Source organism: Manihot esculenta, chromosome 16, assembly GCF_001659605.2.
Source record: "Manihot esculenta cultivar AM560-2 chromosome 16, M.esculenta_v8, whole genome shotgun sequence".
In the NCBI taxonomy this organism is placed as follows: domain Eukaryota; kingdom Viridiplantae; phylum Streptophyta; class Magnoliopsida; order Malpighiales; family Euphorbiaceae; genus Manihot; species Manihot esculenta.
Window position 1 is genome coordinate 32,133,906 of NC_035176.2, and position 26,456 is coordinate 32,160,361.

Below are 26,456 nucleotides of genomic sequence, written 5' to 3' on the forward strand. Positions count from 1 at the left end.
ATAATAAATTTGAATTTAAAAAATAAAAATTATAAGATATATAAAATAATTATAATCAAGTAAATAGTAAATTGATTATCTTAATTTTAAATATTAATAATTTTATTATTATTTAAAAACTCAAAAGAATAATTTTATTTTCTTATTTTTTTCAAATTATGTTCTTGATAACATACTAATATATACTGAAGTAGGATAAACTCAATAGGATACTAATATTGTATATTTTTAAATTTTTAATAAATATATTAAAAATTTTAAATATTTTTTTTTATAAAATATTTGATAATTTAAATTTAAAAATATTTAAATAAAAAATTAAATTTATTATGATAATAAATAATTACTAATAAATTAAATTATAATTTAAATATATTAAAATTTATATTTTACTCTTATAAAAAATTACAAAGTACTGTATTATAGTGAAAATTTTAAATAAATTTCTCAATATTTTTTAAGATTGTAAATAAATTTTTTTAAACGTAATCAATATTTTAATATATTTTTTAAAATTGAGTGGTTAATTAATAAAATTTTTATAATATAGAAATTAAATAGTAATTTTTTTAAAATATAAATAATAAAAATAAAAAAAACTGTTTTTAAGTGTTAAAAAAAATTAAAAACTGAGATCTACAATTTTACTAAACACACCCTTAGTTTGCTAAGAAATATAGTGTTGAATCTCGCAATCTCGGATTTGAACTACCACCATTTCTTCAAAGAATCTGGTAAAAAATTAATTATATTTTTTAATAGTTGGCACATTTTATTATTAATAATAATTTAGATTATTTTTATTTTAAAAAATATGCTATTTAATTTTCATCCCCATTTTTATTGCACAATTAACTCATTCAATCAATTATTGGTGTTTTAATATAAATTATTATATTTTTAGATACTGTAATTTTTATAATTTTATTTAATAGTTTTATAATTATCATTATTCAACGGTTAATTCTGAAGATGAAATTATAATTAATTATAAAATAAAAATAAAATTGGAAATATTTATGATATTCAAATATTAAATAATAATTTAATTTAACGAAAGTATTCTAAATTAATTTATTTTTCCTATATTTAGTAATTTTTTATTAGTAAAAATTGAAAAAAGAATTTAATGGAATAAGAAATTCTATCATTATTAGATTTCTTCTTTTGATATATGACACTGGCAATGCCATGAGTGGGTGAGTCACAGCCAACCCGAATACGAAGCCTAATCTTTAAATTGGGGTATAGATATGACACTAGTGATGTGCACCATAAGAACCAACTCCCTCACGCAACGAAATCCACGTAACTCGCTATTCTAACGTGCGCACTTGGGTACCCGTGCACCGTCTCTCCCCCACACACATTACATACACCAAGAAGTCACCCACCACCATCGATTCTCTCTTTATTTTCCCTTCCATAAAAACAATCTAAATTCGTTTGAGCTCAATAGTTCATTATCTTCAAATCCTTTAGCTTAGACGATTGTTGTTTCAAATTTCTAATTGATTTCAGAAAAAGGTATGTGCTTTATCGTTTGTCTTCTAATCATGGTGTAATGGGTTGTATTAACACTAGTAATCATGTCTAAAACAAATTATCATGTGCCCCTGATATCGTGTCCTTTGTTGTTTTTTGTTCCGATGGTGCATTCATAAGTATGGATCTGTATGTGGGTATCGATCCTTTTGGATGTTTTATTAGACGATAATGTTGGACGAGTTTGCATGGCTGTTTTGATGATCATCTAGTGCGTTAGGTTCAATTTTTATCAGTTTCACCTCTTTGATAGAGGTTGTTATGTGTTTGAAAATTTTTAATTCTGGGCATTTGATTCTGCTTTTGAAGTAGATCATTTATAACAAACTGTTGATGGAAGGTGTGCCTTTTTTTTTTTGTTCCTGTTTTATTTTGTTAATTTTGATATCTGGGTAACTAAGCATAGCTGTCGGTCAAGCTTATGATCGTGATAGTGCCAGCATTTGCTTGATTTTGGGTATTTTTAGATTTTTGGATATTTGACGGATGTAAGTTATCTTATGAATCAATTTTGCTTTCTGCAGTGATTAGTCACCAAATTCCAGAGTTTTAGGTTGCATTCAATTTGAAATTTTGATTGAGTGATGCTATATAAACCCGTTGTGTTATTATTTCGCTTTAGCTAATTTAGCATGGCAGAATGTATGAAGACACATTTTACAAGTCTTGTGTGAAGGGTTCTCATGCTAATTGCAACTGTATGACGATGAATTTCTAGGTAGTGAAATTTGAAATTCATGCTTCGTCTGGAATGCTGATGATAACAATTATGATTTAGTTCAAGAGGCTTTATCATATATGTTATTACAATAGAATAATATCTTTGATTGAAATTTCTCTTTTGATTTTCTGATTAATTGTTTCCTTTGTTTTTGTTGCTGGTTTTTCCCCCCTGATTTAAAGTGCTTCTGTAAGGCTTAGTTTTCACTGTTTTCATATTTGGTTCCAGTTTCTAAGTTCTTGCTCATTCATTTTTATATTCAAAGCTTCCTTTAGGAGTGTAATCTGGGTGCACCTTTAGTATTTAGATCAAGCTACCATTAATCTGTTCTCTTCTTCTTTTTCAAGTTTTATGTGAAAATATTTCTCATTGGTTCGTTCTATTATTTTTTCTTTTAGGGGATGATTATCCGTATTTCTCTTACCTGTTAGATACAAATAAGTGACTTTTGCATGGGAAAAGAATGCCAGATTTGCAAGTTGGAGTTCGGCGATCACAGAGGGTCAAACAAAACCAGAATCCTTCTGGTGTAGTTCCAACTGCTCGGCGTGGTGCTGGAAGAGGTAATGGTTCCCCAATCTTCTTTATTCAACTGTCCTCTGGCGTAATGTTGACTTGGTGTTTATTTGTCATCCTTTGCTAGCTGGTCGAGGTAGAGGCTCTAGAGCAATGAACCAAGATGAAAATGCAAAGCTTTTAGGTGGTGGAGTACGTGGTCGGGGCCGTGCAGTTTTGGACATGCCAGCGAGACAGGCAGTTGAGAGAAGTGCAGAAAAATTGGCTGCTGGAGAAGAGGAAGGAAGAATAAGTCCGCTTCCTGAGAGGGTACTTATATTCATATGACATTCTTGGGACTTTGTGTTGTGTCTCTCCAGTATAATTGTCCCTTGACCCTTTACCTCTGTCTATGACTTTGTGCATTTGGGGAAGCTTGTTACATTTAAATGTAGCGAGATACTAAGAGGTGTAGGTAAATGAGATGGCATGAAAATTGACACACTTTACCTATTTTTATTTAGATATTTGGAAGGCGTACAACAGTTAAATCAAGATGGTAGTTTCTAATTATGTGGTTGCCCTTCTCTTCTAAGCTTGCTGGCTTTGTTTGGATATCTATTGAAAACTTACCTAACCCAGTTCACTTTTTTAAAAAAATAAGGCTGGAAAATTTGTATTTAAAATATGGTCATAACGTGTGTAGATTGTATAACATCAGATACTGTAAAATGTAATGAAGATCTTATAGGAAGTGTATTATATAGTATGCTTACGTTGCAAATTGCATGATACTTACAACTCTTAATTGCATGAAATTCATCATTATAGGGAATATTTTATGAAATTTGTTATTTTCTCTCCTTATTAGGTACAACTTGGCAACTCCCCTGTGTACAAGTTGGAGAGAAAGCTAGGGAAAGGGGGTTTTGGTCAAGTTTATGTTGGAAGAAGGGTTTCTGGTGGTGCAGGTCGTACTGGGCCTGATGCCGTTGAGGTTTGTGCCAGTCTTCTACTTTGTTAAACCTGTTTAGAAGTTCCTTGGATTTTAAAAAAAAAAAAAAAAAAATCCTAGGAGAGAGGTTGATGACCTTATTAATGGTAGCTTCCTGTTTGATTCTATAGGTTGCTTTGAAACTTGAGCACATGAATAGCAAAGGATGCAGTTATGGCCCTCCTTATGAGTGGCAAGTGTATAGGTAGGGCATGATTTCATTGTTGCAGTTTTACCTGTTCCAATTCTTGTGACCTAACTAGTATTCCTAATTGAATGTTTTCCCCCTCTTTTAAAAGCACTCTCAATGGTTGTTATGGGTTACCATTGGTTCATTATAAAGGTCAACAAGGCGACTATTATATACTAGTGAGTTCGCACTCTATATTTCTCTACTATGTCTTCATAATGGTCTTTCTCTTTGATTTGCCTGGATTTCATCAGTAGTTATTTGTATTTAGACACTCTTCAAGTAAGGCTTCCTTTCCATCGACTAATTGATCCATAGAGATGGATGATTATCCATTTTGATTCGTCGATTTGTAACTCCTGCTATCTTATCTCACCTTTTATTTGGAATGTGAATTCAGGTCATGGACATGCTTGGACCTAGCCTCTGGGATGTTTGGAACTCTAATAATCAAACGTATGTAACTAAAATTATTTCTATAACAAGTTAACATCCCTTCTTCAACCATTGTCACAAAAGAAAGGTCTTCAAATTTTTCTAAACATTCAATCCTGACTTTCAATCTAACCCTTTGTTTAAAACTTTGCTTTTGGTCCAGGTTGTCTGAGCAGATGGTTGCTTGTATAGCAGTAGAGGCAATATCAATTCTAGAACAGCTCCACTTAAGAGGGTCCGTAATATATATATATATATATATATATTTCGTGTGTACGGGTGTCTCCTTCCTCCTTTTACTGTTGTTATGCTCAATATTCTTTTCTATTTCTCCTTCAGTTTTGTTCATGGGGACGTTAAGCCAGAGAACTTTTTGCTTGGCCAGCCTGGGACACCCAGTGAGAAGAAGTTGTATCTAATTGATCTTGGTCTGGGTATGACTTCATGTGGACTAACTTTATCAACTTCCAGTTCTTGACATCTGAGGATGCTTAGATGTTATTTCATAATTAGTGGTAGAAAGAATTGTAACTCTGCTATTGTTGCCTTCAGCTTCGAGATGGCGGGATGCAACTTCTGGTCGTCATGTTGATTATGACCAAAAACCTGATGTTTTCAGGTAATGTTTCTCTCACTATATGTGGTTTTGGACCATTGAAACTATTAGCTCTAAATCTTGTTTGAAGAATGCCATTTGTAAGTATCTGAAGATTATATTAGGCTACTGGTTATATGTGCATTCTGTAATCTGTATCTTGCCAGGAGCAACCAATTTGACCTGGTTGCACTTGCATATCTTATTATACTCTAATGAAAAAATTCCACGTTGTTCCCTTATATATATAAATATATTTCCTTTAGGCCTGATGCATATATTTATCTTGAAATCATCATATGCTTTTATTATTTTTTTGCAGGGGAACTGTTCGGTATGCTAGTGTTCATGCTCATTTGGGTAGGACGGGTAGCCGAAGGGATGATCTTGAGTCCCTAGCATATACCCTCGTATTCCTCCTCAAAGGAAAGCTTCCTTGGCAAGGTTATGTTGTAAGTTTTTGCCCTATGGTTAACTTAATTTAGCAACATTTTCCTGTTGATTTTCCTTTTGTTTCACTATATATTGTGATGTGGTATGTCTTTGAGCTTCAGGGAGAAAACAAAGGATTTCTGGTTTGTAAAAAGAAGATGGCAACTTCTCCTGAAATGCTTTGTTTCTTATGTCCTCCTCCTTTTCAACAATTTCATGACATGGTGACCAACATGAGATTTGATGAAGAACCCAATTATTCAAAACTCATTTCCCTTTTTGACAACAGCATAGGCGCCAATATCATGTTGCGACCTATTCTAACTGATGGAGCTATTAAGGTTATTTCTTGGTGGTTACATAGACTTATTAATCTTAAAATGTCTATTTTTATTTTATTTTTAAATAAAAAAAGCTCTATTATTTATTGATGATCCTTGTAAGTATTGTAGGTGGGCCAGAAGAGGGGAAGGTCATTTGTTGATTTGGAGGATGGTGGGCAGCTCAAAAAGAAAGTACGGCTTGGTACTCCAGCTACACAGTGGATCTCAGTCTATAATTTCAGATCGTCAATGAAGCAGAGGTTAGTAATGTGATTAAGCATACGAGATGCATATTTGAATTCCAGATCTTCTCAGCACAAATGGGGATGCCCTTTCTAACAATTGCATGCAGCTTGAAGACTGGATTGACATGGTTTTCCATGATCTTGTTATTCTATGTATGTATATAAACTAAAAATATAATTAGGACTATGATGCTGTCCAAGAACATTCAATTTAGCAATATTATGTTTATTTAATTTTTCATCAAGAAGTTAGGGATTTGTATCTCTATTATTAGAAAATTGAACTAGGAAGTGGTATTTGGTTTCATTTAGGAAGTTTTGGGTTTTCTTTACTATGCATAAGCATAACTTGTTTTGGTGTTTGTATTCATAATTGGTTACTAATAGGAGTAGTTGTTACATTGTAAATAGGGGTGAGCAGAATCCGGTTCAAATCGAAAAAACCGACCGAACCGAATCGATTTGAAAATTTGGTTCGGTTTTTTATACATTTCGGTTCGGTTCGGTTTTAAATTTCAGAAATTTTGGTTATTTCGGTTCGGTTCGGTTTTGATCAGAAAAAAACCGAAAAAACCGAACCGAACCGATTAGGGATAATAATATGTTTTTTCAATAATATAGAGAAATTAAATTATATTAAAATTAAAATATTTTAATTAAATTTTAAAATACTAAAAATAATGTGTAAAAAATTAAAAAAATATTAAAAATCGAAACCGATCAAACCGAACCGAATCGAACCGAATCAGACCGGTTCGATTCGATTCGGTTTCTGACCAAAATCGGTTCGGTTCGGTTTTCATAAAAACTAAAATTTCGGTTTTCGGTTTATTCGGTTCGGTTCGGTTTTGAACCGAACCGACCGAATGCTCACCCCTAATTGTAAATGCCTATGTCTTGGTATTTTATAAGAGAGACTATTGTTATGATTGTATTATTGTCAAAACAATTAATAAAATTTGAGAATTTTGTCTCTCTTCCTTTTCGTATTGAGGACTTTCTTTTTTCTCATCCCTAGATCTACATCAGTTTGGTATAAGAGCTTGTTCTACATCAAACTGCATTGATTCTCAGTCATTATGGGAAACCAGTTTCACCTGTTATTGTTACTTCTCTTTCTGCTTATTTATTTTTTGGAGAATCTACTATGTAGTCCCTACGATATGGGGAAATTCATTAGTTAGTTTTTTTGGTTTTGAAAAATGCATTAAAATATCCTTGGCATTTTAAAAAGTCTACTAGTTAGTCTATCTGTTAATTTTAGCTGTTAAGTATTTCACTATTTAGTCCTTACAGTTTTAAAAAACTCATTAGTTGGTTCTTTAGTTTTCTAAAAAGTCAGCTAATTAGTCCCTTCGTATCGAGGCATTTTAGACTTTTTTACAATATTTAACGGCTAAAATTAAGTGAGTTACTGATTAGTAGGCTTTTTAAAATGCAAGGATGTTTTGAGAAATGAATTTCTCAAAACAGAGGGACGCATTAATGAGTTTTCCTGTAACATAGGGACTAAATAGTAAATTTTTCTTTATTTTTCAATGTTGGATTCTTTTTAATTTTTAATATTTTTGGTATGTAATAGTCTTATTATAGAAAGAAAACATGCTTGGGTGATTTTGATTATCTGTTGGATGACAATCTAGTTATAGCCATTTTTCTTTAACTAGTTGGTTTCGCTTTTCTTGTCATCAAATAATTGGCAATCTTTACTGCAGGTATCACTACAATGTTATGGATTCAAGAATTGACCAGCATGTGGTGAAAGGAAAGGAAGATGGTTTATACATTAGTTGTGTGGCCTCATCTTCAAATTTGTGGGCTATAATTATGGATGCAGGAACAGGGTTTACATCCCAGGTTTATGAATTGTCTCCCATTTTCTTACACAAGGTAAGACTATTTAGATTTTTTCTTTTTAAACTTTCGACTTTGCTATTCATCAACTTAGGCATGCATTTTCTCAGTAAGCTTGCCCTTTCTGAATGTTTCATCAGGAGTGGATAATGGAACAGTGGGACAAGAATTACTATATCACTTCTGTTGCTGGCACAGCTAATGGTAGTGCCTTGGTTGTTATGTCAAAGGGTAAAGAGTCCTTAATAAAAACCCTTTTTTTCTCTCATTTGTCTTGGTGTGGTCTTGAAATTTATATTTTGTTTTTGATAAACTTTGTCCAGAAAGTACTGTTGAGCAATTCAATGATTTGTCTAAAATTGGCCCTTTTACTCTTGTTATTAAAGGGACTCCTTATACACAACAATCCTACAAAGTTAGTGATGTATTTCCTTTCAAATGGATCAATAAGAAGTGGAAAGAAGGCTTCTCTGTTACCTCTATGACCACTGCAGGTAGCAAGTGGGGCATTGTAATGTCCAGGAATGCTGGTTATCCTAATCAGGTTCTCCATTTTCCAACTGTCACATTCTACATCAGACAGAAGAGTGCAGAAAGAACTTACATTTGTTCAAATTCTATTTCTAGGTCGTTGAGCTTGATTTCCTCTATCCCAGTGAGGGGATCCATAGAAGGTGGGAGAATGGGTATCGAATTACAGCAACTGCTGCTACTGCAGATCAAGCTGCATTCATACTTAGCACTCCCAAGCGGAAATCACAAGATGTGGCACAGGAAACCTTGCGGACTTCTGCATTTCCTAGTACTCATGTCAAGGTAAACGTAAATTTAATTACAACCCCCCTCCCCTGCCACCCTCCTTCCATGCTTAAATGTGTACCACCAAATTACTTGGGTCTTGGAGACTTGCTTTCTGCTTTATTCTCTGTCCATTTCTCATTCCAGATATTTCATTCATTTTTCTAATTGAGGAGATTTCATTTGGTTCTGTAGGAATACCATTTACAGTATAATTAGTTAATAGTTAGGGTGAAGTATGGCATGTCCTAGCACTTGTTTTATGGTGAGTATTTTCAGTGAGATGATAAGCTTCTAGCACATTGGAGCTAGGAATACAGGAAATGAGAAACCTAGTGGTGAAAATTTTATTTTTCACTGGAAGAATTGCTTCAATTCAGTATATTCTGTCTTCCATATCTTCTTAGTTCCTAATGAATTTTCTTTCTGGAAAAAAGGATTTCATTGTTGAGGTTTGAAAGATCCGTTTTAGCTTTGTTTGAGCCTAGTCTTGGAAAGAAGCTGCATTGCAAATTTATAAGCTTATCACTTTGGGCATTAATTGAACAGTGTATGTTTAGGGACTAAAAAATAATGAAAATAGTTTTAGCTCTAATTCATTATGGTTAAGTATTTTCCAGAATTATCCTAATTGATCAGTTTTGTCTAAGAATCAACCGACAGAGAGAGCTTTCACACATTATTACAGTGGTTGAACACCAAATTCTTATTTATGCACGTTTATTTTTTGATAGGCCTTGAAATGTTCTGGTAAGTTAATTATACATGTAAATGTTTGGAATAATTAAAGAAAAACAAGTAATGATTTTCCTTTCATCTAAATGGCAGGATAAATGGTCAAAGAATCTGTATATTGCAGCCATCTGCTATGGGAGAACAGTATCTTGAACTTGGAACCTTGGGAGAGAAACCACACATGCAAACAAGAAGCAGGTAAGAGGCAGTGAGTCACAGCCTTTCCCACGCTGTATTAATTATTCACTACCTATTACAAGCATTTGTTTATGGAATGGCAAAGGAGTTGCCCTCGTTGCTTTTTGTCAATTCCATCAGGTTGTGCTGAAAAATAACTGTGTTGAATTTTTATTGCCTGGTTAAATGGGCCACAATTGGGACAATATTTTATAATCTTTGATAAATGAAAGCATAGTGGCCGTGTTAGTTTGGCCAACTTTTTGGTTAAAACTTAAAAATGCTTACACATTCATGCTATGTGAGTTTAAATTGACAAAGCTCTACATTAATAAATTGAATTATTTAGCATACTATGCCCTTAGAAAATTAGTAATACTAATTGACAGCGGAAGCATTGCTAGCTTCCTAGATGAGAAGGTAGCAATGGAAGTGGGAATATAAATGATTTCAATTCCTTGGTCTCTAGTCACGGTAGCTGGTGGCTTAAAACTGAGTTGTTATCATTGTGAGAAATTCAAATGGAAGATGTAGGGTCTTGAATTTGTTTCCAGCATCAAAATTTTGGAGTCGGGAGGATTTGACGTGATTTTAGGGGTAGATTGGCCTAAAATCTACAACCATGTGTTGTTTGACTTTGAAACCCCAGCTATTACACTTACGATGGAAGGCAAACCTGTAATATTACAAGGAGTTAGTGAGGATTCCTTCAGGCTTGAGAACATTAGGCCATACAGATATCCCCATTATCAGAAGGCTGAGATTGAGAAATTGGTTGATGACATGCTATCCTCCTCCATCATCCAACCCAACTGTAGTCCTTATTCATCACCTGTCCTTCTAGTCAAAAAGAAGGATGGCACTTGGAGGTTCTGCATTGACTATAGAGGGCTGAATGAGATGACAGTGAAAGATAAGTTTCCAATTCCCATTACAGATGACTTATTGGATGAACTAAATGGGGCCAAAGTCTTCTCAAAGATAGAGCTCCGAGCCGGATACCACCAAATCAGAATGCAAGATGAGGATATACCAAAAACTGCATTCAGGACTCATCATGGACACTTTGAGTTTAAAGTAATGTCATTTGGGCTCACAAATGCTCCTGCCATATTCCAAGCACCAATGAATCATGTATTTCAGCACCTTAGAAAATTTGTCTTGGCCTTCTTTGATGATATATTGATTTACAGTAAGGATATGGAGAGCCACCTGCAGCACCTAGAGGAGGTGTTTCAAGTACTCTGAGAGAGAACAAGTATTTGCCAAGCTCTCAAAATGTTTCTTGGCAAAACTGAGATTGATTATTTGGAGCATATCATCTCAACTCAAGGGGTAGCCACTGACTCTAAGAAAGTTGTTATGCTAAATTGGCTTGTACCAACTTCTGTTAAAGAATTGAGAAGTTTCCTAGGGTTGACAGGCTACTACAGGAGTCAGAAAGTTTATAAATGTGATTTTGGGATAAATGTTACTCACATCAAACTCGGGAGGTATTTTTATTGGCCAGGCCTGCTCAAGGATGTCATGCAATGGGTGCAAAGTTGTGAAGTGTGTGCTAGGTGCAAGGGAGAACACTGCTCTTATCCAAGACTACTGCAACCCCTTCTTGTGCCTTCCCAAGCCTAGCAAGAAATCTCTATGGACTTTATAGAAGGTCTCCCAAAGTCTAAAGGCAAGGATGTGATTCTAGTAGTAGTTTGTAGGTTAACAAAGACAACTCATTTTTTGCCTCTAGCACATCTATTCTCATCCCCAACTGTAGCCCATTTCTTTATGGATAAAGTGTTTAAGCTGCATGGTGTTCCACAGGTGATTGTCTCATATATAGATAAGGCTTTCACCAGCTTATTTTGGCAAGAGTTGTTTAAAACCATAGGAGTTACCTTCAACTCCTCTTATCACCCTCAGTCTGGCATCAGACTGAAAGAGTCGACCAATGTGTAGATGCTTACCTGAGATGCATGGTGCACTTGAAGCCTTCAGATTGGACACAATGGTTACCCTTAGCAGAGTGGTGGTATAACTCTTCCTATCATTTCTCCCTCAGAATGTTCACATTTGAGGCCTTGTATGGTTATGCACCTCCATTCTTGCCAATGCTCTCAGTTCAAGGGATAAATGTGGCAGCAGTAGGGGAATTTATAAATGAGAGACAACTGTTGAGTCAACTTCTCAAGGAATTTATTAAAAGCTCAGAATAGAATGAAACAACAAGCTGATAAGGGCAGATCAAAAAGAGAATTTTCAGTGGGAGAATGGGTTTACATGAAGCTCCAGCTGTATAGACAGACTTTAGTAGCCGTCAAACAGGCTTTGAAGTTTTCAGCCAAGTACTATGGGCCTTATAAAGTACTAACAAGGGTGGGACAGGTAGCTTATAAATTGGGGAAGCCAGTCACTTCCTATATCCACCCTGTATTTCATGTGTCCATGTTGAAGAAGAAAATTGGTGCTGATAACACTCCCCTGCAGAATTTACCTATCCATATGGAAGATAAGTTGTTGTAGCCCCTGAAAAAGTGCTGCATATAACGGTGATTACTAGAAATGGGCAACAAGTAGTGCAAGGGCTTATTAAATGGGCTAACTTTCCTGAGGAGGATGCGACATTGGAAGATAGAAGTTTCATTACAGCTCAGTTTCCTGATATTTCACTTTCTTAGGGTCAAGAAAGTGCCCAATGGGGGGGGGGGGGGGGGTATTATCACATACTTTGGCAGAAAGAAGAACAGAGATCCTCAGCTCTAGAAGAGTGGTGTTGGCGGGAATAGAAGGAATAATTCTGTTGTAAGCAGTTGTAACTACCAGTAACTACTTGTTGCTGAAGTAGTTAGAGATGTATAAATACCAGCTAGAGTTCCATCTGGAGATCCATTTAAGAATAATCAATCACAAATTCTTCTCGCGAACTTCTCTCCATCTCTCTCCTATTCTTTTCTTCTCTCTTTTCCCAACACTCTTCCTCTCTACTTCTAATTTCTACTCGAATTCTCTCGAGTCCGGCAACTGTTAGGAAGAACTGTAACAGTTTCCTGCTTGACTGGCCGTATTAATTTCCTTTATTTTTCTGCCGTGTCTGTGGGTAATAATAATTAATTGGATCTTCAAATTGTATGCTTACGGATTGCTGAGCTCTATATGATTGCTATCAAACTAAATATCCTATTGTGAAGCATATCGGAGTTATTTAGTGAAAGTTTAAGTGTGATCATGCAAAGCAATTAGAATTCGACTAATATTGTTATCTTTTTGATAAATATAGGTTGGTGGTTTGCATGGCATCACCTTTGACTGGGCTTTTTAAAGAATTCCAAAGTGTTGGGAGTATGCAAAGATGAGTTGCTTTGCAACCTTGTCGGAGAACTTCTCCAATATTGGCAGCCTTGTGATGAGCCAGCATGACCTTTTATATCATGGTTCACTTTGGCTGTTGAGAACCAGAGAATTTGTACAGTTACCAAATACAGAGGAATCTCTATATAATCTTTTGTAATTGGTATTGAACTCTGAGGATTTTGTTTCCCAGTTTAAAGCAAACAAAGCCTCTTACACAGTTGAAGCTTAAAACAGTTGTTGGATGACAATATTTAAGGGGTTGCGAGGAAAGGTTTATCACCCCAATTTAATGTTATGTCGCTGACATGGCCAATGAAATGGATGGCTCAGCTATCATTACATTTAATTTTTTTTTCTTGCTCAACTGAGCATCGCTTGGATATTCATTGTGTTGATTTTGACTCCTAGCTTTTAAGAAAATGTTGGGAAGTGCAGCTGTGAAAAATGATAAACATTGGGCGAGTCCCCTTTGCATGCAAATAGAATCATTGGATGGAAGGGTCAGAAACTGTAACTCTGAAGCCTGCCTTGATTCTTTGAAACTTCAGGACACTCATCAACCTGGAAATAAAATGGGGCCTCAAATGACCTTTGATTCATAAGTACTTCTTCTGGCCCATATACTTTTTCACACATATTTTTATTAATTTTTCAATTATACCATCTTAAAACATTAAACTTTATTAAATATTCTAAATATTAATAGATGTTTTATTTTTTAAAAAAATGAAATAAGATAGAATTATATATGATTATAATAGTACAATAATTTTGAAATAATTAATAAAAATTATGAGATTAAAAGAGTATGAGAAGGAAGCAAATTGTTTGAAGAAGATATCGTAAGTTAGGGCTTCATTCTTTTCAAAATTTAGAGGGTATCTTGATAATTGTTGAATTCCCATTGAAAGGATTATGAAAAGATTCACAGATATTTATTAAGCAAGAACTTATGAAAAAAAGATTATTTATAAAAATAATATGATTGATGAAAAGAAAGTGCTGAGTATATATGCCTTGTCATCTGCACAATTAAAGATGTGAAGTAAGGATATATCCTCTGGAGAAAGATCAAAGTGGGTAGTCTTTGTCACGCTTTTAAGTTTTGCAGTTTTCATCCAAGTCGGACGCTTGAACTTGGAGCATATCTTCAGCTTCCTAAGAGCCAACCACCTTCTCTAGACTCGCTCATAAATTCAGCTAGAGCTAGCTAGGGAGCTTCTGCAACCAAAAGAATTTACATTTAATTTCTAGCTGTTTCCCTCCAATGGGCGTAGGTGACTGGTGCAATTCTCGCAGCAGAGCTTTCCGGTTGGGCCAGTACCATGATGAAATTGGTTCTACAAGCTCACAATCACTGGCCGGATTGAACAAGCTCAGATGGAAAGTACTGTGGATGAAGTTAAAGAAAGAAAAGATGAAGCTGTTTGAGTCTTCATCAGGTCTGTTGCAGCAGGTACCACCATATTATGACGAACACAGTTACCGGCAGAATTTTGATCAAGGGTCTGGGCAGCTTGAACCTGAAAATCTCTCTCGATCTTTCTCTGTGCGGTTTGCTGATCCTTGCAGACATCCACTAAGGAAAGGTGAGTGATTTGATCATCACAGGAAGCAATCATATAGCGAAGAGTTGAGGTTTTTTGTATCTTAAACGAGATGCAGCAGGAGCATGCTATTCTGATTAAGGCACTATTATTATTATGGAGGTTTTAAAATAATTTACTTGTAGTTTGAGTTTTTAGAAGAGGAAAAAAAAAAAGGGAACTTGATAAAGAAGCCTATCAAATGAGAATAAGAAAAAGTTGTTTTAACTAGCCAAAAATGGATCACCAAATTGCAATGGATGCTTCAAATTCACATGTCCAAAAGAGTTGATCCTCACGAATCTTGCAGATATTTTCTTAAGGGGAGTTGATGGGTGAAATTTAATTTATAAAAAAAAAATGAATTATATATATTGTCCACGTAATTGCCCTTAACCATTTGCCAAGGGTAGACCAAGCAAGGAGAGGAGCACCAAAGTTGAACATTTTCCAAGGTTACACTTGTGGCTGATGTAGATAAATCACTTGAATAAATTCTCTTTTTTTTCTCTGATTTCTGGTAAGTTTTGAGAACATGTTTCACGCCAACCGAATTTTTTTATGATGCTGATGTAGATAGAGCTGCTGATCTTGCTTTCCTCCACATCCTACTTCTGTTAGTTCGTTAATGAAGTTTGCTAATAAAGGAAAAAAAAATCCAGCCCAAGAAGCATACGGACGAATTTAATATATATATATTTCAGCATTAATATATTAATATTTTTTTTTCCTAAAACATGTAGATTCATTCATAAAAAATGAAAAAATTACTTTCTGATTCATCGTAATTAACCGATTTGTTTTTTTATTTTTAAAATTTAACACTTTTATTTTTAAGATTTAATTTTATCAAAATTTAAGTTCATCAGTTAAAATTTTTTGCTAAATTAATGATTTTCACTTTATTAAAGAAAGAGAATAAATATAATTTTAAAGATATTTTATTAATAATAAAATAAAAAATTATTATTTAGCTGTTATAATATAAAAAAATTCACTATTTAATTCCTTAATTTTAAAAGATATATTAAAATGTCATTGACATTTTAAAAAGTATACTATTTAGTTCATTTATTAATTTTATCACTAAATATTTTAGTATTTAATTTCTATAATTTAAAAAAAATTTATTAGTTAATCTTACAAATTATTAAAAAGTTTACTAATTAGTCATTCTATATCAGAGTGTTTTAGATTTTTTTTATAATATTTAACGGCTAAAATTAATATAAATGCTTTAATGAATTTTTCAAATGGCGAGTCGTAATCGATTGCGAACAACATAACAAAAGCAATTTTTATGAGTTTTAATTTTTTATTTTTAATAATTTAAATTTTATGTATTTTGATTTTTATTATCTTTGCTGAATTCGAATCTTAAATTTATTGAAATTTTTATTTGTTTATGGAGATTGAGTTTGAGATTTTTTTTTTCTTGAATTTTGATGAAATTAAACTTTAGAGATTAAAGTGTTGAATTCAAAAAATAGAGAGACTAATCTATTAATTATGTAATATCTTAAGAATGAAAAAGTATTTTTGCAAAGAAAAATCTATAAATTTATAAAAATTAAATTTTAAGAACTAAAGTGTTAGATAGTTTGGTCATATGGTATTTTTTACAAAGAGATTTTTAATTTTATCGAAATTAAATCTAAAAACGAAAGTGTTGGATTTTAAAAATAAATGGATGAATTCATTAATTATGTTATATCTAAGAGACTAAAAAATAATTTTTCTATAAAAAATTTAAATTTTAAAATTATAAAAAATTAAAGGCATATTTACTCATCTATATTCTAATATTTTTATTTATTAAATATTTCAATATTAATCCTGCTATAACAAACACTTAAATTTTAAAAAACTTATCTATTTTACAGAAGTTTTGAGACAAAAAAAATTCTAGACTAGAGGCTGTAAAACCCGAAACTAAGAATAGAAGGCTTTTTAACTTCCTCTGAAAATCAAAAGAAAATCAAGCACACAAAAGAAAACTTAAACACACAAGAGCACCACCACTCTTAACAAGCAGAACTATCATGAATCCAACAACCTCTAGAATGTAGGTGGTTCAAAGGAAAAAAAAAAAAATTCAGAGGAGTGGTTGGAACTTTTGGCATGGCCTTAGGTTCGGTCCGCTGCTTACAGACATTGAGCATCTCTTCTCTCAAACAAACCATCAATATCATCACCTTCAAACTTGCAAGAGAACTCAAATTTAAAGTTAGAAAAAAAAGAACAAATTGAAGAACACAAATCATCCAAATCCAACAACAATTCTACAAAACATTGTCGATTTGGGTAGGCAAATTCCAACATCTATCGTGCCTCCTTCCCCCATAAGTTTCGACTGAATAAGACAAAATTCAAAAATTCTATATACAAGCCCATTCACTGAGAGGAGAATTAACCTACGTACATTCCAGGTAAACAATGAGGAGGAACCGAACAGACAGGCAAAAGAAAGAAGACGGTACTCCTAGACAAAGGAAAAAAAACCTAGAAAAAAAGAATTGGTAATTACCTCTTTCTTTTTGATCATTACGTGCAGTGAAGAAAATATTAAAATTTGATTTTTTTCATAATATCCTGACAACATAAGCGACCATAAATATAGGAGAATTTCAAATGGAATTTGAGACAGCTTTAAATTAGTATATAAAAAACGTGCAAACAAATTTAACTTATATCACAGTTGGAAAAAGAATAATTTAAAAGTGATCACTTTTAATTTTGAATTATAAATACTAAATTCATGAATTAATTTAACCAATCAAATTATTATATTATTTTTATGGGATTTTTCAACATTTCTCCCTTCTCCTTTTTTTCTTTCTCCATTAACTATAAATCTAAAAAATTAAAAAAAAATTAATTGAATTTTATTTATATTTTTCATAAAAAAAATCTACTTATTTGTATTTTATAAATATCTCAATTTATAATAAATTAAATCCAAATTACTATATCCTTTTAAAGATATATAGAATGACGTAGGGCATGGCCCTATCCTTCATGGCTTAAACTACAACCACAAGTATACCTTTCCATTTGCCAATAAAATCCTCCATCAAAACAGCCTTTCTATTATTGTCGTTTTGTCTTCTCACTTCTTCGTATTTTGTCGTTTTCACGTGGCTAGAGCTTGAAGAATGTTAATTTTGACATGGAGAGATGTGATTTTAAAATTAATAATAATATAATAATTATAATAATAATAATAATAATCCAGCCCAACCAAATAATATACAAACGACAATTTAATTTATACATATCAGCATTAATCAATTTTTTTTTTTTTTTAAAAATAATAATTGTTGGCCCCTTCTTTTTGTTCTTTATGTGCTTGGCATCTAGTGAATAAAATACATTAAACTTCGATTTATTTTCGCCTGATAGACCTCAAGTATTTAATTGCACTGTAAAAATAGATCTATAAACCCTTAAAATAATAGAAAATATATAAAGAACAGTTTCGCAATATATCTCATTGAGAAAAAAAAATAAAATTAGCTCCAAAATATTTTATTATTAAAAACAATATTTTATTTAATTAAATTTTTATGTATAAAAATATGTATTCATATAAATGATATCAGTAATATTTGCTGTATTATTCATATTAAAAAATCAACACCGACCCTCTTGCTCCACATTGAGAAATTTTTATATATATCTCAAATTATTAATTATGTATGCATTCAGCTAATAAATAAATAAAATATTAAATCAAAACCATAATAAATCTGGTTAATTATACTCTTAGATGGACGTCAACATGTCCACATGCCTGTGAAAATTTCTTAGTACTATAATAGCAAAGTGGTTATGGCGTGCAGGTAAGAAAATTAGAGTTATGAGAGAAATACTAACGTGTGTTGCATAGAGTGTGAGGGGTGTTGTGTACTAGGAAAAATTATTAATGGTTGTGTGTTGCGTGTCGAGGTGAATATATACTGGATTCGTTTTAATTAGAAATGATAATATAAGAATTATAAATATATTATAAAATTTCTCATTTATTAAGTTTTGAGTGTACACTAAATTCAAAAATAAAGTTTAATTATATTTTTTTTATTAATTAATTTTTACAAAATCAAGCTCTTAATTCATGAGACTGAATCTTTTCTCTTATTTTTCAAGAGATACTGTTAGAGTGAAATAGATAGTTAAATTTGAATTTGAGACCTTACCTAATTTTTATCTTTTGGTTTTTATATATATAACACTAAATTCCGACAAGCTGAAAATAAGTATGCGAAGTAAGGGCTACTCTTATTTTCAAAGAGATTGAGATCGTCTCTCACTAGCGGCCAAAACTTAGAAAGTTTCAGATCTACCTTGCTGGTGGACAGGACAATCAGATCACTCATGGAGCTTTCTATACTCTTTTATGTGAAGATATTTTTATAGAAGAGTGAGAGAATGAAAATAGAAGAGGCTTTGCATTGTTGATTTAATCAGCCTAACCATGAAGTGAATCTACACTATAAACGATAGCTTAACTTAGCAATGTTCATTTTAATTAATTTGGAGAGTTTTTTTATTAAACAATAAGAAAAATTAGTTCCCCCTTCTTAAATTTCACTCGTTATGATTTAAAAAGGAAAGAAAGAAAAAAACTCATGATATTAAATTTGACAAATTAAGGGATTTGATGGTTTAATAAATGTAGGGATTTGATAGCTCAACATCCTTCACAAATAAAGAAATGCGGAGCCTCAAGGAATTTGGACCGTGACTTGGTATATAAATCTAATTAAATTTTTATATTTATATTTAAATATCAAATAAGTTAATTTTATTTTTTATCAATTAAAATTATATAATTTTATTCAAGAGGTAAATAAATTTTAATATAATATAATATAATATAATATAATATTTAATAATAAAAATATGATTTTATATAACAATTTAATTTTTATAATTTAAAATTTTATTTACTATTTCTATTAATTTTTATATTATTTAAAATATTAAATCTTCATCATTTTTTTAAAGCAAAACTACCGATTTTATTAATAAAATTTCATCAAAGAGGAAGATCAGTCAAAATAGAGAGACGATTATGCCTAATAGAATTAACTCAAATTCCTTTAATAACCTTAGTCAAACCTTCATCATATAACCATGTATTATCAAATCGAAATCTCTTTCTATCTTTTCTACTATTCTTAAGAGCTGTATTAATCATTAACGGTTTGTGATCCAATCTAGGAACATGAACAATCGAATAGACAGTATTAGTGAATTTACTATCTCAGTTTTCAATAGCAAGAACTCTATCAAGTTTCTCTCTAACCATATTATTCGACTCTATGCCCTTTTCCCATGTGAAGAAAGAGCCAACAGTGGATATTTGAACAAGTTTACTTTCCTCAAGTGCTTATTTAAACTTCTGCATAAGATAATTTTGACAAAATTGCTCCTCCTTCTTTCTCATCTCTCGAATATAAATAATTAAAATTTCAAGAACAAAATCACGAAAGAAAACTTTTACGAGATAACGCTCGAATAAAGTTCTAAGACTGACGTCGTCGTTGCGATTCCAGAAACCATAATAACCAGTAAACCTCAATTGAACATTACTTTTCGAAACAACCGAATTAATAAAATTTGAAAAAAAACTAACCATAAAAACCGACACATACTCGTTCACATTAACAAAAAGTTTCCTCTCAATTATTATCTATTGACCGAGAATCAACCATTAAAATATAAAAAATTATGAAAAAATTTTATACGAGAACTAAGAGTTTTTGTTTTCATAAAAAATAAAATATGCGGCTTATAATTAGTAACCAAATTTTTTAATGTATTAATTGTCCGAAAATTACAGAGTTCTCTACAGTTTCAACATAAGACGATCATTATTTTCGACTATCTCGACTTTTGATGGAGATTATCTTCTTTGGAGGAAGAAAAAAAAAGAAATTAAATTTAAGAAAAATAAAAAGACAAGAATATCGAATTACACAGATACTACAGAGAAAAGTCACTTATATAATTTGTAAGTTGTACTCCTTAAATTTTCATCATCCATTTTATTATTAAATAAATATTAATATAAAATAGTTTGATAGACGTTATAATTGAAGAATGTATGTAAATTATAATTTTATTATTTAGTAAGGGTAGCATATATAATTATTAAATTTATTAAATATAATTATTAATTTTATATTAACAGGGTTAAAGTTAAATTTCAATAAAGGAAGTCAAATCCGTGTAAATGAATGGGTTACAAGTCGTGTTAAATTCTAAATCGATGGTTCCAAGAAAGCTGCACTTTTGCAAAGTTAAAACACTTTATAAGTCGACGGAATGTGCTCATTGCTGACGCTAAATAATATATCTTTACACTCAATTAATTAATTTTTTAATTTTAAAAATTAAGGAATTAAATAATAATTTTTATTTAATTTATTTTTTATTCGGTATCCATTGTAACAGGTTGTCATACCCAAACAGGACTTTTACCTCCAATCATCGCAATTTCATTATTATTATTATTATTATTTTCCCCCAAACGTAAACTCATTTTCGTCTTCTTCTTCTTTTTAAAATTTATTTTTCAAAAGAGATCGAAGCTAAGCTCAATGTTTGACAATTGAAAAAATTTTGGAAACAATAAACCTAAGTATAAAAAAAATAAATTTAAGTGGCATAAAAAAGAAAAATAATATATATACATTATTTCTTATTCCTCTTATCTTTTAGTTTGTAAATTTCCTTTTTACACGTTTTCAATTTCTAAGAGAAATAAAATTAATTAAATTATTCATAATTTTTAATATTTACGAGAGATTTATATTTTAGTATTTAGATATTGTCATTATTAACAAGTTAGTCCTTACATTTTTAAAAATTTATTAAAGCGTATTTAACTTTTCTTTTCGTCAATAAAATAATTCTTCTATCATTTTTTTTCGTTAAAAATAGATAAAAGGATGAGAGAAAAATTTTTTAAAATTTAATTTTGCTCTCAAATAAAATTTTTTATTTAGTACTTGAATATTGTTATTATTAACAAGTCAGTTCCTACATTTTCAAAAATCTATTAAAATATCTTTATCTTTACTCATATTTATTAAAACGTTCTTATTATTTTTTTCCATTAATGAAATAGTCTCTCCTTCTCCTCTGCTCTTTCTTAAAAAGAAAAGAAAAAATCAATAAAAAAGAAAAAGAAAGAGGATGAGGAAAAGAAAAAGAGTAATTTAGTCTTTTCATATATTTTTAACGGAAGAAATAGATAGAAAGATTATTTTATTGACAGAGAAAAAAGATAAAGAAGTTTTAATATATTTTTGAAAATATAGAGACCGACTTGTTAATAATAATAATAACAATTAGAGATTAAATTGTAAATTTTTTTATATTGAATATGCACACTAATAAATTTAAAAGCATTTGGGAAGAATAATTTCACATTTATTTTAGTTGACGGTGATTTTTACCAATAAAATAAATATTTTTTAAAAATATTTTATTTTTAATAAATCAATTTAAAATAATCGAGATAATATTTATTTATATATAAAAAGAAAAATACATATTATTAAAATAAATAAATCAATTATACAACAATGAATAGAAAATACTTTGAAAAGAAAAATCTAAAATTTTATATTAAATTTAAGAGTTATTTTATAAAATAATTCAAACATTTATAATAATTTACATTTATGTCAAATTATAAAGATTTGATTTGAATATTTAAGATTTAAATATTAAATATAAATTTAAATTATCATAGACCCTCTAAATCCAAATAAAAAAGTTCTATTTCTAAAAGAAATAGGATAACTGAGGCAGAAATTTGTTGGATCCTCCTGACGCCGCTTGTCTATAAATACTTGCTTTGGTCGATGATAAAAATGAAGGAAGAAGACGACGAAGAAGAAGAAATCGCAACCGGCTGAATTAATATCGATGGCAAGTCAAGGCAATGGAAGCTCTGATGAGTCTATCTTCAAGACTCCTACCATTAAGTTTACAAAGCTGTTCATTAATGGAGAATTTGTTGATTCAGTCTCAGGTTCTGTTCCTCTCTCTCTCTCTCTCTCTCTCTCTCTCATTCTTGCATATACGTCTGTTTCTTCTTCGTTTATAACATATTTCACTGCAAATTATATTCATCGCACGACTCTGTGTAAGGCATAGATTTCTTTCTTTGTTTCAGTTCGTGTTGCCTTTCTTCTTCTTGAATACTCTGTTCACTGCTTTTGAAATCTTCATTTTCCCTTCTTCTACAAAACTATAAAAATACACCTGAAACTCACCCTCTGCTTGTGATTCCTTGTGTTCAAATAGACTATTTCATTTTGGAATGGGAGCTGATTTACAGTGGAGTTAAGCAATAACAGCTGATTTACAGTGGAGTTAAGCAATAACAATCTAGATCTAGGTCATACATTAATCTTTAATCAAGGTTGCATTAGCGATTTCTTTTTTTATTTTTTTTTTGAAAGTGACTTATTGTTGAAAACAGAGTATTTAATTTTAAAATGTGAATGAGAACTAGTCAAATGGGATGGCTTGAATCGCTTAATTGACAGAGATTTGGGTGTAAAGGCTCTCATTGTCAGTTGTCATTGACTTGTGATTGCGAAAATGAATAGGAAAAACGTTTGAGACGATAGACCCAAGAAATGGAGAGGTGATAGCAAGAATTGCAGAGGGAGATAAGGAAGACATAGATGTGGCTGTAAAGGCTGCTCGTCATGCATTTGACCATGGCCCATGGCCCCGCTTGCCTGGTGTTGTAAGTTTTCTTTCACCATCATCTTCATCGTCATCATCTTCTTCTTCATTATGTGTAGAAATCGAGATAGAATTTATGAAAGAAAGTATATATACACAAAGTTTGATATTAATTACGAGGGTCAACATCATTGATGATGATTTACTATTCATATTACTGTGTAAATTCAATTTTAGGCCGCACCTTAAGTTAAAATATATATTTTCTTATTAATTTTAAAATTATAAATTGAACAATGTACCTTTTTAAAAAAAATAAATAATAAGCTGGAATATAAAAAAATAATAAAAAAAAAAATTATAGAATAAATTTATGCCTCTATTTATTTATGAAAAATAATTTATACTTAAACTACTTTTCATAAAAAATATTTTATGTCAAATATTTTCTGTAAAAATATTTACTAGTAAAATAACTTTTTATCTTTTTACAGTTTTAATTTTAAAAAATCAAATATATTAATAAATTTATATGTTATTAATAAGATTATTAAAAGTTGAGAATGACTTTTTTTAATTAAAAAAAAAAAAAGAAAGCCTCTTTCATTAAACATGACTTAATTTTTTCTTTGAATTTTAAAGTACTTTTTTCATTAATTTTTTAAGTGTTTTAAATATTAGAAAATATAGAAAATATTTTTGTGAAAATTTTTTTTTGTAAAAAGCCTAAAGTTTTTTTTTTTTTTTTTTTTTTTTTTTTTTTAGTTTTAAAATTTGGTGATATTGAGATGATACATGCATTGAAACAAAATCTTCGCCCACCACACGCAATCGTATCAATAAGTTTAGTCATCTGCTATTCAAATAGTAACTTTTACACCGTTTTCTTTTTTAAATGTCAATTAGATTTTTTTTTTCACAGCAAATAATTTATTTATATTGGGGAAACCTGTGATTAATGTATTTTAATTTTTTTAAATTTTTTTCGAACACCGGAACACAATAATCTTTAGCCATACTTGATCAACCATGTTGAGATAATAGATTCAAGATCCACGCAGTATATTTAATTTGTCATTTCTTGAATGGTGATGATCAGGCGAGAGCAAGGATTATGCATAAATTTGCAGATCTAATTGAAGAAAACGTAGAGGAATTAGCAGCACTGGATACTGTTGATGCTGGAAAGTTGTTCAGTGCAGGCAAAGCTCTGGACATTCCTCACGTGGCAAGCCTCCTTCGGTATTATGCAGGTGCAGCAGACAAAATCCATGGAGAAGTGTTGAAAATGTCAAGGGAGCTCCAAGGGTATACCCTGCTTGAACCCATTGGTGTTGTGGGTCATATCATCCCCTGGAACTTCCCTAGCACCATTTTTTTCATGAAAGTCGCCCCTGCCTTAGCCGCTGGCTGTACAATGATTGTCAAGCCAGCAGAGCAAACACCTCTTTCTGCTCTCTATTATGCTCATCTCTCCAAGCTGGTAAGCCTGGACACTGAAACTCTTTGCAGTCCTAGCTTGGTCTTTTCTTTTTCTTTGAACTTTTGGCTCTTTTGTGTTAATCAGGCTGGGATTCCTGATGGAGTGATCAATGTTGTGACTGGTTTTGGACCAACAGCTGGGGCTGCCCTTTCCTGTCATATGGACGTTGATAAGGTAATATGTGCATATTCATTTGGATAGAAAAGGGTAATTAGAGCACTGAAAATCCTATTTAACTTCATTTTCTTGGTATTTCAGGTCAGCTTTACTGGGTCTACAGAAGTTGGACATAAGGTAATGAAGGCTGCAGCAGAAAGCAATTTGAAACAGGTTTCACTTGAATTAGGAGGCAAATCACCTCTTCTGATTTTTGACGATGCTGATGTAGATAAAGCTGCTGAGCTTGCCCTCCTCGGCGTCCTGTATAATAAGGCAAATTAATTTCTTTTCCTGTCCTCGTATTTACATTTCAAGTGAGTTTTGTTTATGCGAAGAGACGATTAACTTTTTCTTTTGTTCACATTTTCAGGGAGAAATTTGTGTTGCAAGTTCACGGGTTTTTGTTCAAGAAGGGATTTATGATGAACTTGTAAAGAAGTTGATAGAAAAGGCAAAGAATTGTGTAATTGGAGATCCTTTTGATTCCAAAACTCAGCTAGGTCCACAGGTAATTATCATTATTAGTTCATTATTTTTCTAATATAATTTTATCAACCCATCAAATAAAATTGGTATTTAATCCTATTTTCAGGTTGATAAGCAGCAATTTGAAAAAATTCTGTCTTACATTGAGCATGGGAAAAGAGAAGGAGCCACATTGTTAACAGGTGGTAAGCCATCAAGAAACAAAGGATATTTCCTCCAGCCCACCATTTTCAGTGATGTTAAGGTAACACTTTTCCAACAGTTCAATTCAGCTGCTCCTTACAACTTGGAATCTCAATTATAACAAAACTAGTTGAAGACTTCGTCTTAGTCAATTGTTGTTCCTGACAACTTGTTCAGGAGGATATGCTCATAGCAAAGGATGAAATCTTTGGACCTGTAATGTCACTAATGAAGTTCAAGTATGGAATCGACATCCTTCATTTCATTACGTTCGATCAAGCCTATGTTCCTATTATTTTAAGACAATTTCTGTTTCTGCTGTGTGATTGCAGGACTATCGATGAGGCAATTAAATGTGCAAACAATACAAGGTATGGGTTGGCAGCTGGGATTGTAACAAAGAACTTGGATGTGGCTAACACAGTTTCAAGATCAATCCGAGCTGGAATTATTTGGATCAATTGTTACTTTGCATTTGATAACGATTGTCCTTATGGAGGATATAAGATGAGTGGATTTGGAAGAGATTTTGGAATAGAGGCTCTTCATAAGTTTCTTCAAGTCAAATCTGTTGTAACCCCTATTTACAATTCTCCTTGGCTATGAACGAAGACGGTGTCGTTTTGGAGAATTACTGGTCTAATAACCCTTGGTGATTTGGAATGAAATTACGAACAATATAGTCTTGTATTTGAGGATTTTAATAAAAGGCCATGGCTTTCCTGTTTGAACAATAGTCAGCGATTTCATGTGGTTGATAAGTTTGAGATGGAATATGATATTTTTGTCCCTTAAGAGATTAACAACATTTGTCCATGGATCTCAACTTGAATTAATGGATATTTTAGTCTCTACCCAGCGGGAGCAGTGCAACAATTTGTGAGAATCAATCATGTGGTATGCTAAAAAGCCATCGGCTCTGAAAGTGATTGATAGCGGCCCCCCCCCCCCCATATTTTTTTTCTGATA

General features: G+C 31.6%; 2 protein-coding genes across 3 annotated transcripts; both read left to right on the top strand.

The window, feature by feature from the left end:
- The first annotated feature begins 1,350 nt into the window (after nt 1-1,350).
- On the top strand, nt 1,351-13,260 carry LOC110603635 (casein kinase 1-like protein HD16). Of its 2 annotated transcripts, none has more exons than XM_021741435.2 (19): nt 1,351-1,527; nt 2,665-2,829; nt 2,910-3,091; nt 3,633-3,758; nt 3,887-3,960; nt 4,055-4,124; nt 4,346-4,401; nt 4,544-4,615; nt 4,720-4,814; nt 4,933-4,999; nt 5,298-5,427; nt 5,524-5,748; nt 5,860-5,990; nt 7,691-7,865; nt 7,970-8,060; nt 8,216-8,373; nt 8,457-8,645; nt 9,456-9,560; nt 12,805-13,260. In XM_021741435.2, exons 2-18 carry the CDS (start codon nt 2,730-2,732, stop codon nt 9,513-9,515), a joined length of 2,001 nt encoding a protein of 666 aa, XP_021597127.1. In that variant the 5' UTR covers nt 1,351-1,527; nt 2,665-2,729; the 3' UTR covers nt 9,516-9,560; nt 12,805-13,260. The 2 variants fall into 2 exon arrangements, with proteins under 2 accessions (XP_021597127.1, XP_021597128.1); XM_021741436.2 differs by having other exon boundaries at nt 1,355-1,527; nt 5,530-5,748.
- A 9,011-nt stretch (nt 13,261-22,271) lies between these two features.
- Nucleotides 22,272-26,221, top strand: LOC110604189 (aldehyde dehydrogenase family 2 member C4). Its single transcript, XM_021742324.2, has 9 exons — nt 22,272-22,511; nt 23,095-23,237; nt 24,276-24,659; nt 24,744-24,833; nt 24,918-25,091; nt 25,189-25,326; nt 25,411-25,548; nt 25,665-25,726; nt 25,820-26,221. Exons 1-9 carry the CDS (start codon nt 22,406-22,408, stop codon nt 26,091-26,093), a joined length of 1,509 nt encoding a protein of 502 aa, XP_021598016.1. The 5' UTR covers nt 22,272-22,405; the 3' UTR covers nt 26,094-26,221.
- The last annotated feature ends 235 nt before the right edge of the window (nt 26,222-26,456 follow it).

Coding starts and splice junctions, on each gene's coding strand:
- LOC110603635 (XM_021741435.2), top strand. CDS start 2,730: ATGCCAGATTTGCAAGTTGGAGTTCGGCGATCACAGAGGGTCAAACAA. Junction 3,092..3,632: donor TAAGTCCGCTTCCTGAGAGG/GTACTTATATTC, acceptor TCTCCTTATTAG/GTACAACTTGGCAACTCCCC. Junction 7,866..7,969: donor CTCCCATTTTCTTACACAAG/GTAAGACTATTT, acceptor ATGTTTCATCAG/GAGTGGATAATGGAACAGTG.
- LOC110604189 (XM_021742324.2), top strand. CDS start 22,406: ATGGCAAGTCAAGGCAATGGAAGCTCTGATGAGTCTATCTTCAAGACT. Junction 22,512..23,094: donor ATTTGTTGATTCAGTCTCAG/GTTCTGTTCCTC, acceptor GAAAATGAATAG/GAAAAACGTTTGAGACGATA. Junction 24,834..24,917: donor GTCATATGGACGTTGATAAG/GTAATATGTGCA, acceptor TTGGTATTTCAG/GTCAGCTTTACTGGGTCTAC.